General features: G+C 40.4%; 2 protein-coding genes across 4 annotated transcripts in view; both read right to left on the bottom strand.

Annotated features, from left to right (window-relative positions):
- Positions 1-13,697, bottom strand: part of thg1l (tRNA-histidine guanylyltransferase 1-like) — a 427,208-nt gene that overhangs the window by 86,845 nt on the left and 326,666 nt on the right. The window lies entirely within an intron of this gene.
- brsk2a (BR serine/threonine kinase 2a) overlaps positions 1-13,697 on the bottom strand; it is a 197,544-nt gene that overhangs the window by 43,221 nt on the left and 140,626 nt on the right. For all 3 annotated transcript variants that reach the window (XM_060886621.1, XM_060886623.1, XM_060886622.1), the window contains exon 4: positions 6,912-7,052. In XM_060886621.1, coding sequence (XP_060742604.1) covers positions 6,912-7,052 — 141 coding nt within the window. The remainder of the gene's footprint in view (positions 1-6,911; positions 7,053-13,697) is intronic.

Below are 13,697 nucleotides of genomic sequence, written 5' to 3'. Positions count from 1 at the left end.
TACAATGGTTGCTGTGCTATAATTTCGATCACAGCATAAAGGTAAAGGTTTTTGTTAAAGTGCCTTGGATGTTTTGGAAAACATGCTAATAGAACAATGGTATAACCCACAGCTAATATTCCTTCAAATTTTTTAACTCAAATTTTGACCATTTTCATGCTGACAGACAGCATATGAAGCACATCGGCTATATCTGGCTCTCTGGCACAGATATATGATGTGTTGTTAAACAGCAGATGTGGTAAATAACGTTTTGTGCAGACGTGGTAAATAACGTTTTGTGTAGACGCACGTCACTGAACCCCCTACACATGCTGCATGTCTGCATGTAATGTGAGCAGCTATGATCAGGAGATTCACTGCATATACAGTGGTGACTCATACGTATTCAATTACGCTGATAAAAAAGCACTACGGGAACTTTTTGGAAACAAACTTCATTTAGAGTCAGCGCTATCTTTGCAGCTTAAATGCCGAAAGGATCATCTACAACACAGTTTCATGGCCCATTCAGCAGTGAAGTGAGTGGGTGGAGAGTGAGTCACAGGCTGGCTTCTAAAGAGTCTGATCCAGCCTGCTGCAATCTGCACTCTGATGCTTGTTTGGCACAAATCGTTCCATGTGACGCACACTCTTTATCTCGCCCACACACGCTCCATAGGACCCCAATCGCTGACTGGCCACGTGAGGGAACCGTGTCTTATCAGTCCTCAAGCAGCTATAATTACTACATAAGCAGGGGCCGTGGTGGCACACGCTCATATAGGAGTTCATTGATCATTTCCTGAGAGTTGAATGGCTGGAAATGGGTGGGAAAAGAAGGAGAAGCTGCTCTCATTGAGCGAGCGAGATGAGGCTCACCTGCAGCAATCGATATGAACAAATCTCTATTTCACCCGGCGAGAATCACCAGGCCGTCTCATCTGCTCTGAGGAATCGTCAAATGCTTTCACTTCTTTCATCATTCAGCTCAGATGTTCTCTCGGTAGCAAGGCTATACTTGTCTACTTAGGCTCTCTATTACACTTTGTTCCAGCTAGCACAGGAACTCAAGATCAGTCTAGGTATCAGTTGACTGTGTGCATGTTTTACAGTTATTCAGGTTAAACTCCTAAACACTATGTACAGTACAGGAGACACTCCGCTGTATCAACCTTCTGCTCCTTTACTACAATTCCTTAGCTGAAATTTCAGTACAAAATAAAAGTATGTAAGACAAGATGTAAAGTCAGGAGTGCATCACTGGACTCAAAAGGAGTTCACAGCTCTTTAATGTCCTTTTCTATATACAGCATTGAGCAGAAGCCCAGAGCTGTATGAAATCTATAGAAGAAGATTCTTATTTGTCACATATATATAACAGCACCAGGAAAGTATTTTCATCGCATAACCCAGATTAGAAAGTTAGACTCAGGGTGCAGGGATACAGCATGCTCTTCTGGCATAGAGCTTGGCAGTCCTGGGGCTGGAACCCCAATCTAACAAACTATAACAACACTATCTTCATTCTAGGTCACTAAATCAACGTGAAAAGGTAAATATTATGAAGCTATTAGTGAAAAGTTGGTACAGCAAGAAAACATATAGGCTTTTAATATATACATACATACATACATACATACATACATACATACATACATACATATATATACATATATATAATACCACATATATATGGTCTTTGTCCCTTGAGGGTCAAATGGTGCCATGCAAGAAAAACATTGTGCAGCATTTTTTCAGTCTTCTGCCATTCAGTCAAATAAATCTGCATTTTTGTTCCCAACAATTAAAAAAAAATCTGTATGTTTCTAAGAAAACAGATTTTTTTTTAATGTTGTTGTGTGAATAAGGGGAAAAGTAGCATTATTATTATTATTATTATTATTATTATTATTATTATTATTATTATTATTCATTCATTCATAAATTCATTCATCTTCTACCACTTATCCGAACTACCTCGGGTCACGGGGAGCCTGTGCCTATCTCAGTCGTCATCGGGCATCAAGGCAGGATACACCCTGGACGGAGTGCCAACCCATCGCAGGGCACACACACACACACACACACACTCTCATTCACTCACGTAATCACACACTACGGACAATTTTTTATTATTATTATTATTATTATTATTATTATTAGTAGTAGAGGTAGTACTAGTAGTAGTAATAGTAGTAGTATTATTATTAGTAGTAGTAGAGGTAGTACTACTAGTAGTAGTAGTGGTAGTAGTGGTAGTAATAGTATTATTATTAGTAGTAGTAGTACTAGTAGTAGTAGTAGTATTACTGGCATGTTTACTACTTTATAAAGTATGAAATGTTGAAGAAAGCCTTATGTTCACGTTGTTAAAAACAAACAATAATGGTTGTGTCAAAAGGCCATTTTTTGTTTTTTAATGATCTCTGCACACGTTGCTGTCTTCAACAGAAACAAATCTGGACAAGACATAAAGCTGGGCAATATAATGATATCCTAATAAATGATTTCACACTACTCTTTTCATATCAATGTATGAGGAGAAAAATGATTTATTAAAAACACAGATGACTATCAGATGTGGACTTGGCTATTGTCCTGGCCTCTAACTCTGAGCACTGCTAGTAGCTAATTCAGTCACAGTGCACGGAGTTTTCAAATTATTCTCATCACTGAGCTTTAAGAAGCTATTAGTGTGTATGTCATTTGAGTCACACATTACAGGCAATGAGATAAGGGGAGAATTTTAGCCAAGCATGATATATTAAAGTTGATGTCACCCGTGATGCTGTCATTCTGCTCCTGTTGGTGGAAAATCATTGGTGTTAACTTCTCTTTGGCTCTGTTGTCATCTTAGAATAGCTCTCACTGGATCCATGAAGTTCTACATAGTGAGGATGTGCTTAAGATCAATCGAACTGGTCTAATAATATAATTTCTGTATGTGAGGCTCCTGGGTCTCTATTAATATTCATCAGCTCTGAGCATCAGATAAGAAAGGAACTGAGCATATTTCCACTCTTTCTCTCTATCTTCATATAAAATGCATGATTAGTGTTTTTGCTTCTCTACAGCTTCAGGCCATAGCATATAAAGTGACTCCCGAATGGAAGGCTACATTGGTTACATAAATCTAAGAAGTAAAGTGCAGACTTCTGCTAGAAACGTCCTGAAAATGAACCAATAAAGCCAATTGTATCAGTTTATGAGTCCCTTATTTTCCACACTGCCTGTGACAAGTTCACAATAATGATCCAAAATAAGGTCCAGAAATAAACAAGAAAAGAACTGCTGGCCAGTCCAGTGTGCGTCTGCAGTTAATAGTGGCATGGGGAGTGATTAGGGAACTGATAAGAAAACAAAACTCTGAGAAAGTCTTCAGAGGAATTCTGGCTAAGTTAAAAATATCTTGAACATAATCAAAATTGAAGTATTATTTCCTGTTTAAACATTAATCCAAATAATTCCAGACATATCTGACTATTTTTATTAGACGCCCGTTTTATTAGACGAATATTTTGCTAATTTTAAGATTGAATTCTACAACCAAGCCTCTACAACATCTGCCAAAAGAATAAGAAAATTTAAACCTTACAATCAATAAAATACACATAGCATGAATTATATTATATTCGGTTCATTGTAATTTCTAAAACAAAAATAGCAAATAAATGAGACTTGACTCCAGATATCTCTTCCTCACATGTGGTTTCCGCTTTATGCGACACACACGCAAGCCTCCTGATGAACAGACATGAATGAATACACTCAGAATGATCACTCTCTGGGGGAGTCTTTAAAGGTTGCATGTAAAACACTGAGTATTTCCCTTTAAAATAAAAAAAACACTGTAGAATTAGAGACCCATTAGGAAGCTAAAATCTTTAGCCATCCAAAGAACCCAGGAGGAAGCATTTTTAGGGATAAGGAGTTGGTGGGGTGTGAAAACCTCATTATAGAGGAATTAAAAGGAGAAACGGAAACATACAATAGGAGAAGTTAGTTAAATGGAGGAAAATTGAGGAACTTTTTTTTTTAACATTATTGAAATACAATTTCACTGCATCACATCCTCCGTGATCCATATGCCCAGGTTTTCTATCAGCTTTCAAACAGAGATTTTAGAATATACTGATCTGGTTTTTGCTATTTCAAAGCTTTGGCTGGGTGTGAATTAGAAACACTGGAAGCCTTTTCCTGCTAGCAATACTATATATGATATATATATATATATATATATATATATATATATATATATATATATATATATATATATATATATATGTATATATGATATATATATATATATATATGAGGTAGCCTCTTCAACCCAGATGTTCCAGCAGGAAAGCACATAGAAAGATCAGCAAACTCACAGCATACAGACAGACCAGAAAGTGAGAAAACTCAGCTCACTTCATAGAAAAAAGCTTATGGATGGATTATCATGATGGCATTGTAACTGAAAGCCCCTGGGTATGACCACATTAGCATGGAGTGCAGATGGGGATGGAGTGCAGATGTTCATGCTGACTCGAAATCACTGTGTCTTCTGCTATTCCTAGTGTAACGCCGGGAAACAGAGCGGACCCAAACGCAGGATAGCATAAATCAAAATAGGGTTTAATAACTGAAAACATGAAACAGGACGCAGACTAGACAGGACAAATCACAGAAGATGCCGCCACATGAGGACCCAGCGGGATAGCAGCTACTTGGACCGGCTGACTGGGAGTACTTTTTTCGTGTTTGTTTGTTTTTTTTTCCCCCTGGACTTGGCGCGTTTGGCGACGTGGGTCCGCATTTTTTCGGTGAGGGGCGCCGCCTCGCTTTTGGTTTTTTCGCGGGGGGCGCCGCCTCACTTCCTGGTTGCGGGCCATGTCGCCAGCCCAAGGTTTGTTCTGTTTTTTCAGTGTCTTGTGACATCGCCCCGCACTTTTGGTGGGGGGCGTCGCTTCACTTTTGGTTTCCGTGGAGGACGTCGCCCCACTTCCTGTCCGCGGGGGTGTCGCAGGCCTGTGTTTTTTCCTGTTTTTGGACTTCCCTGTTTTGTGGAGGATTTTTTTTTTTTCCCTCCCGCCCTCCCTTTCCTGGACTTTGGGGGTGGATCTGGCCGGGGTGCGTCTGGGGTTGTGCTCGGCCCTTCAGCTCGGCTGTGGACGTCGCTCGGCCCTTCAGCTCGGCTGTGGACGTCGCTCGGCCCTTCAGCTCGGCTGTGGACGTCGCTCGGCCCTTCAGCTCGGCTGTGGACGTCGCTCGGCCCTCTCTGGCTGCGCCACCGTGTGCCTTGCTCCCCCCACCTGCCTCGCCGTGTGCCTTGCTCCCCCCACCTGCCTCGCCGTGTGCCTTGCTCCCCCCACCTGCCTCGCCGTGTGCCTTGCTCCCCCCACCTGCCTCGCCGTGTGCCTTGCTCCCCCACCTGCCTCGCCGTGTGCCTTGCTCCCCCCACCTGCCTCGCCGTGTGCCTTGCTCCCCCCACCTGCCTCGCCGTGTGCCTTGCTCCCCCCACCTGCCTCGCCGTGTGCCTTGCTCCCCCCACCTGCCTCGCCGTGTGCCTTGCTCCCCCCTCCCGGGCCCGTCGGGACTGCCTGGACGGATTGGCGCGTCGGGAGCCGCGCCTTGGGGGGGGGGCTCTGTAAGGACTCTGCCCGGACTCTGGCCACGTGCATCTGTTTATGTTTCTCGTCACGTGTCTGCCCCGCCTTCGTCTGCTCCTCCCTGTCATCACACCTGATCCTTATTGTGTCATTGTCTTCTTGTATTTAACTGTGCCGCGTTGCTTCGTGCAGCGCGGCATTTACTGTGATTTGTCCTGTCTAGTCTGCGTCCTGTTTCATGTTTTCAGTTATTAAACCCTATTTTGATTTATGCTATCCTGCGTTTGGGTCCGCTCTGTTTCCCGGGGTTACACCTAGAGACACAGGAAACCCTTACACACTTTGAGTAGTAATAGGTACTCAACTCTCACTATAATGTTGTTTCAACACTCCTGGACCAAGTTTTAAAACTTCAAGAAGTCTGAAAGTCTAGACTAGATGTGTATCAATCAGTAATTGTATTCAGATTTAAGCCCAAAGTGAATGTAGTCTAGTTGTTTTTGTTTTTTTCTGTGGGAACAAAAAGTCAAAGTTAGAAATGTCACAATGATCAATGCTCCATGGACCAGATGCACTACACAAGAATTTTAATCCACACAAGCGGCATCAATGGTGATACAAACCTTTTTTTTGCCCCCAACAGGTTGTGCAAGGTTTAATTTGCTAAATGGTAATTAATCATTTTATTTAGTTGATCATTAAACATGATGATTATTCAACTCAATTTCATGATTTGATATTCATTAAAAATGTTCCTCATTCCTAATCTTATATATTAAAGCGTGTGATCAGATGACACTGATATATTTGGTCTAAAATGGATCGTAAGGTTTTGCTCAAATGTGTGAAGTTCAAACCAGCTCGAGTGTAAACTGTTATTAAAGCCAATCAAGTGTGTACCAAATACTTAGAAATACTTCAAATTCATACAGGATACTTCAGAGATTCTACTTTGCACTGAAGTTGTTGTCAATTATACAATTCGTAATAAAAATTGGATCAAATGAGAAAATAATGCAAAATAGGAGCATTTTCACTCAAGCTCTCAGACCTTTGGAGCTCATTGGATATGAATTATTTTCATTCCACTCAGTCAGGTTATTAACAGATAATACGCTGAGGGAAAAACAATCCCAATCGGAAAATAAGAAGGGTCTTCCCTTAATTGTCCTTCCCTGAAATAAAATATGTCTCTCTGCAGACCGAAGACAGTCGTATAATAACAACGTACAGAGCTGTAAAATATAAACATGCTAATCTGGTAAGGTCACAGTACAGGAAGCTACTGCTGGTACACTGCAGTAATAAAGGACAGGATGTGACTATACTCACCATATGGAGTGACTATGACAGAAATCCAGAGCAGAGATGATCTGTCTGAAGAACTTGCGTGCCTCTTTGGGTGTTAATCTCCCCTTCTTCACCAGGTAGTCAAACAGTTCTCCTCCAGACACGTGCTCTAGAACCAAATACCTACAGAAAGATAAGAGGCAGAATTAGAAATCACAAAAAAGGTCCATTAAGAAGAAAAAGAATACAGACAAAAATAGACATAGACACAGACATAGAGATAGGACACAGACATAGACACGGACAGACAGACACGCGAACAGACAAATGGGTAGACAAACATGTAAGGACAGTGAGAGACATTGATAGATAATCAGAAAGTCACACACAGATACGCAAACAATCATACAGACCGATACACAATCACACAGAAAATCACACACAGATAACACAAACAACCGCACAGGCCGATACACAATCATTCAGACAATAACACAGACAAATACACAAACTACAAAGACAATCACACAGTCCGAGAGATACACAATCACATAGACAGATAGACACATGAAAAAATCACACAATCATTCACACAATCATTCACACAATCACATAGACAGATACACACAAACACACAGACAGTTACACACACAATCATTCAATCACACAGACAGATACACACAAACAGACAGTTACACACAAACACACAGACAGTTACACACAAACACACAGACAGTTACACACAAACACACAGACAGTTACACACACAATCATTCAGACAATCACACAGACAGTTACACACAAACACACAGACAGTTACACACAATCATGCAGACAATCACACAGACAGATACACACAATCACACAGACAGTTACACACAAACACACAGACAGTTACACACAATCATGCAGACAATCACACAGACAGATACACACAATCACACAGACAGTTACACACAAACACACAGACAGATACACACAAACACACAGTTCAAGTCCAACTTTATTTGTATAGCACATTTACAAACAGCCACATGGCTGACCAAAGTGCTTCACAGTGCGTTTGACATTGCACATACACTTAAGAATACACACATGCACAAAGTAGTTCAAGAAACTAAAATAAGAATTATTAAAAAAAAATTTTATATATATATATATATATATATATATATATATATATATATATATATATATATATATATATATATATAAATAAAATAACCAGTTTAAAAGAAGGTGAAATAAATATAAACCATAAACCAGATATAAACAGACATAAACCCCTGGGCAATCATGAAAAGGCGAGAGAAAATAAGTGGGTCTTTAGCATGGACTTAAAACTAGAAATGGTGGGTGCAGTCCTAATCTCTAGTGGTAGGGAGTTCCATAGTCTAGGACCAGCCACAGAAAAAGCACGCTCTCCTCTACGCTTGAGCCGTACACGAGGGACCACCAACATGGCCTGGTCATATGAGCGAAGACTTCTAATAGGAGAGTAGGGATGAAGAAGTTCAGATAAATAGAGAGGAGCGGTATTATGGAGAGACTTATAGACAAAGAGTAGAATCTTAAAATCTATTCTCTGAGAAATCGGCAGCCAGTGTAGAGATTTAAGAATGGGAGTGATGTGTTTATGCTTGCGACAGCTAGAGAGAAATATGGCAGCAGCATTTTGAACGAGCTGGAGACGCGTAATCTGAGTTTTAGATATACCGCAATATAAAGAGTTACAGTAATCTAAGCGAGAGGTTATAAATGCATGAACAGCCATTTCTAAAGTCTTAGGGGTAAGAAAGTGTTTCATTTTGGAGAGAATCCGCAGTTGGTAAAAGCTAGACCCAATAAGAGACGAGATGTGTTTGTCAAATTTTAAGTGCTGATCAATAAAGATGCCAAGATTCTGTACCTGTGAAGATCTAAAAACAGATAAACTCTCTAGGTTGATGCTAGAGGACTGAGAGTTCTCATTTGGGCTAAACATTATTACCTCAGTCTTTTCTTCATTTAAAAACAGAAAATTTTGTGCCAGCCATAATTTAACCTCTTCTAAACATCTAAACGTTTCCTCCGGGTACTCCGGTTTCCTCCCCCAGTCCAAAGACATGCATGGTAGGTTGATTGGCATCTCTGGAAAATTGTCCGTAGTGAGTGAGTGTGTGAGTGAATGAGAGTGTGTGTGTGCACTGCGATGGGTTGGCACTCCGTCCAGGGTGTATCCTGCCTTGATGCCCAATGACGCCTGAGATAGGCACAGGCTCCCCGTGACCCGAGGTAGTTTGGATAAGCGGTAGAAAATGAATGAATGAATGAATAAACATTTTAGAAGAGATGAGATTGCTGAGGGATTATTTTTCCTAATTGGTAAGTAGATCTGAGTGTCATCAGCATAGAAATGAAAGGATACATCATGTTTCCGGAGAATAGAGCCCAGGGGTAGCATATATAATGAGAATAGAGAAGGAGCTAAAATAGAGCCTTGTGGAAGGCCACAGGACAGCGCGGCGGAGGAGGAGGAGAAGTTACCCGGTTTCACTATGAACTTTCTGTCAGTTAGGTATGACTGAAACCAGCTCAAAACATTTGCTTTTAGACCTACCCAGGTCTCGAGCCTTGATAATAAAAGGGAGTGGTCTATCGTATCAAAAGCAGCTGATAAATCTAAGAGAATAAGAACCACAGAGTCTCCGGAGTCAGTAGAAAGATAAATGTCATTTAAAACTCTCAAAAGGGCAGACAGTACTGTGAGCAGACTTAAAACCTGATTGAAAGACCTCATAGATACAATTGTTATTCAGAAAACCTTGGAGCTGAGACAGTTACACATACAATCATACAGACAATCACACAGACAGATACACACAAACACACAGACAGTTACACATACAATCATACAGACAATCACACAGACAGATACACACAAACACACAGACAGTTACACATACAATCATACAGACAATCACACAGACAGATACACACAAACACACAGACAGTTACACATACAATCATACAGACAATCACACAGACAGATACACACAAACACACAGACAGATACACACAAACACACAGACAGTTACACATACAATCATACAGACAATCACACAGACAGATACACACAAACACACAGACAGTTACACATACAATCATACAGACAATCACACAGACAGATACACACAAACACACAGACAGATACACACAAACACACAGACAGTTACACATACAATCATACAGACAATCACACAGACAGATACACACAAACACACAGACAGATACACACAAACACACAGACAGTTACACATACAATCATACAGACAATCACACAGACAGATACACACAAACACACAGACAGATACACACAAACACACAGACAGATACACACAAACACACAGACAGATACACATACAATCATACAGACAATCACACAGACAGATACACACAAACACACAGACAGATACACACAAACACACAGACAGATACACACAAACACACAGACAGTTACACATACAATCATACAGACAATCACACAGACAGATACACACAAACACACAGACAGATACACACAAACACACAGACAGTTACACATACAATCATACAGACAATCACACAGACAGATACACACAAACACACAGACAGATACACACAAACACACAGACAGTTACACATACAATCATACAGACAATCACACAGACAGATACACACAAACACACAGACAGATACACACAAACACACAGACAGTTACACATACAATCATACAGACAATCACACAGACAGATACACACAAACACACAGACAGATACACACAAACACACAGACAGTTACACATACAATCATACAGACAATCACACAGACAGATACACACAAACACACAGACAGATACACACAAACACACAGACAGTTACACATACAATCATACAGACAATCACACAGACAGATACACACAAACACACAGACAGATACACACAAACACACAGACAGTTACACATACAATCATACAGACAATCACACAGACAGATACACACAAACACACAGACAGATACACACAAACACACAGACAGTTACACATACAATCATACAGACAATCACACAGACAGATACACACAAACACACAGACAGATACACACAAACACACAGACAGTTACACATACAATCATACAGACAATCACACAGACAGATACACACAAACACACAGACAGATACACACAAACACACAGACAGTTACACATACAATCATACAGACAATCACACAGACAGATACACACAAACACACAGACAGATACACACAAACACACAGACAGTTACACATACAATCATACAGACAATCACACAGACAGATACACACAAACACACAGACAGATACACACAAACACACAGACAGTTACACATACAATCATACAGACAATCACACAGACAGATACACACAAACACACAGACAGATACACACAAACACACAGACAGTTACACATACAATCATACAGACAATCACACAGACAGATACACACAAACACACAGACAGATACACACAAACACACAGACAGTTACACATACAATCATACAGACAATCACACAGACAGATACACACAAACACACAGACAGATACACACAAACACACAGACAGTTACACATACAATCATACAGACAATCACACAGACAGATACACACAAACACACAGACAGATACACACAAACACACAGACAGTTACACATACAATCATACAGACAATCACACAGACAGATACACACAAACACACAGACAGATACACACAAACACACAGACAGTTACACATACAATCTTACAGACAATCACACAGACAGATACACACAAACACACAGACAGTTACACACAAACACACAGACAGTTACACATACAATCATACAGACAATCACACAGACAGATACACACAAACACACAGACAGATACACACAAACACACAGACAGTTACACATACAATCATACAGACAATCACACAGACAGATACACACAAACACACAGACAGATACACACAAACACACAGACAGTTACACATACAATCATACAGACAATCACACAGACAGATACACACAAACACACAGACAGTTACACATACAATCTTACAGACAATCACACAGACAGATACACACAATCACACAGACAGATACACACAAACACACAGACAGTTACACATACAATCATACAGACAATCACACAGACAGATACACACAAACACACAGTTACACACACAATCATGCAGACAATCACACAGACAGATACACACAAACACACAGACAGTTACACATACAATCATACAGACAATCACACAGACAGATACACACAAACACACAGACAGTTACACACACAATCATACAGACAATCACACAGACAGATACACACAAACACACAGACAGTTACACACAAACACACAGACAGTTACACACAAACACACAGACAGTTACACACACAATCATACAGACAATCACACAGACAGATACACACAAACACACAGACAGTTACACACAAACACACGGACAGTTACACACAAACACACAGACAGTTACACACAAACACACAGACAGTTACACATACAATCATACAGACAATCACACAGACAGATACACACAAACACACAGACAGTTACACATACAATCATACAGACAATCACACAGACAGATACACACAAACACACAGACAGTTACACATACAATCATACAGACAATCACACAGACAGATACACACAAACACACAGACAGTTACACACACAATCATGCAGACAATCACACAGACAGATACACACAAACACACAGACAGTTACACATACAATCATACAGACAATCACACAGACAGATACACACAATCACACAGACAGTTACACATACAATCATACAGACAATCACACAGACAGATACACACAAACACACAGACAGTTACACATACAATCATACAGACAATCACACAGACAGATACAAACAAACACACAGACAGTTACACATACAATCATGCAGACAATCACACAGACAGATACACACAAACACACAGACAGTTACACATACAATCATACAGACAATCACACAGACAGATACACACAAACACACAGACAGTTACACATACAATCATACAGACAATCACACAGACAGATACACACAAACACACAGACAGTTACACATACAATCATACAGACAATCACACAGACAGATACACACAAACACACAGACAGTTACACATACAATCATACAGACAATCACACAGACAGATACACACAAACACACAGACAGTTACACATACAATCATGCAGACAATCACACAGACAGTTACACACAAACACACAGACAGTTACACATACAATCATGCAGACAATCACACAGACAGTTACACACAATCACACAGACAGTTACACATACAATCATGCAGACAATCACACAGACAGATACACATACAATCATACAGACAATCACACAGACAGACAGACAGACAGACAGACAGAGTGAAAGACATTTTATCAGCCACCTGTTGAGGACAGGAAGCGAACACCTCTGATACTGACTGAAGCAAGCAGACAGGGAGCAGAACAGTTCCTACAGCGCCAAAGCTCTCACGTCTTTGTACAGACCCGAGAAACAAAACTACAAGAAGACTCATTCATTTCTGCAGGGACGCACAAGTGCCACGTCTTTCAGATCAGATAATGTCCTCTCTAGGAGCCTCATAACTACAAGATAAATGGAAGAAATGAAATCAGCAGTGAGAAGGGAGGAGTGGGAATTAGCAGTGGGAGGCATTGGGATGAAAGATTCAGTGGATTTGGGCTGCTTCTAGTAAAGGTGAGAAGAAGTGAAGTTTTTCAGATCTGACAGTATG

This window comes from Tachysurus vachellii, chromosome 14 (genome assembly GCF_030014155.1).
Source record: "Tachysurus vachellii isolate PV-2020 chromosome 14, HZAU_Pvac_v1, whole genome shotgun sequence".
NCBI lineage: Eukaryota > Metazoa > Chordata > Actinopteri > Siluriformes > Bagridae > Tachysurus > Tachysurus vachellii.
Note: the sequence above shows the minus strand (reverse complement) of the source record. Positions and strands in the feature narration are given on the sequence as shown.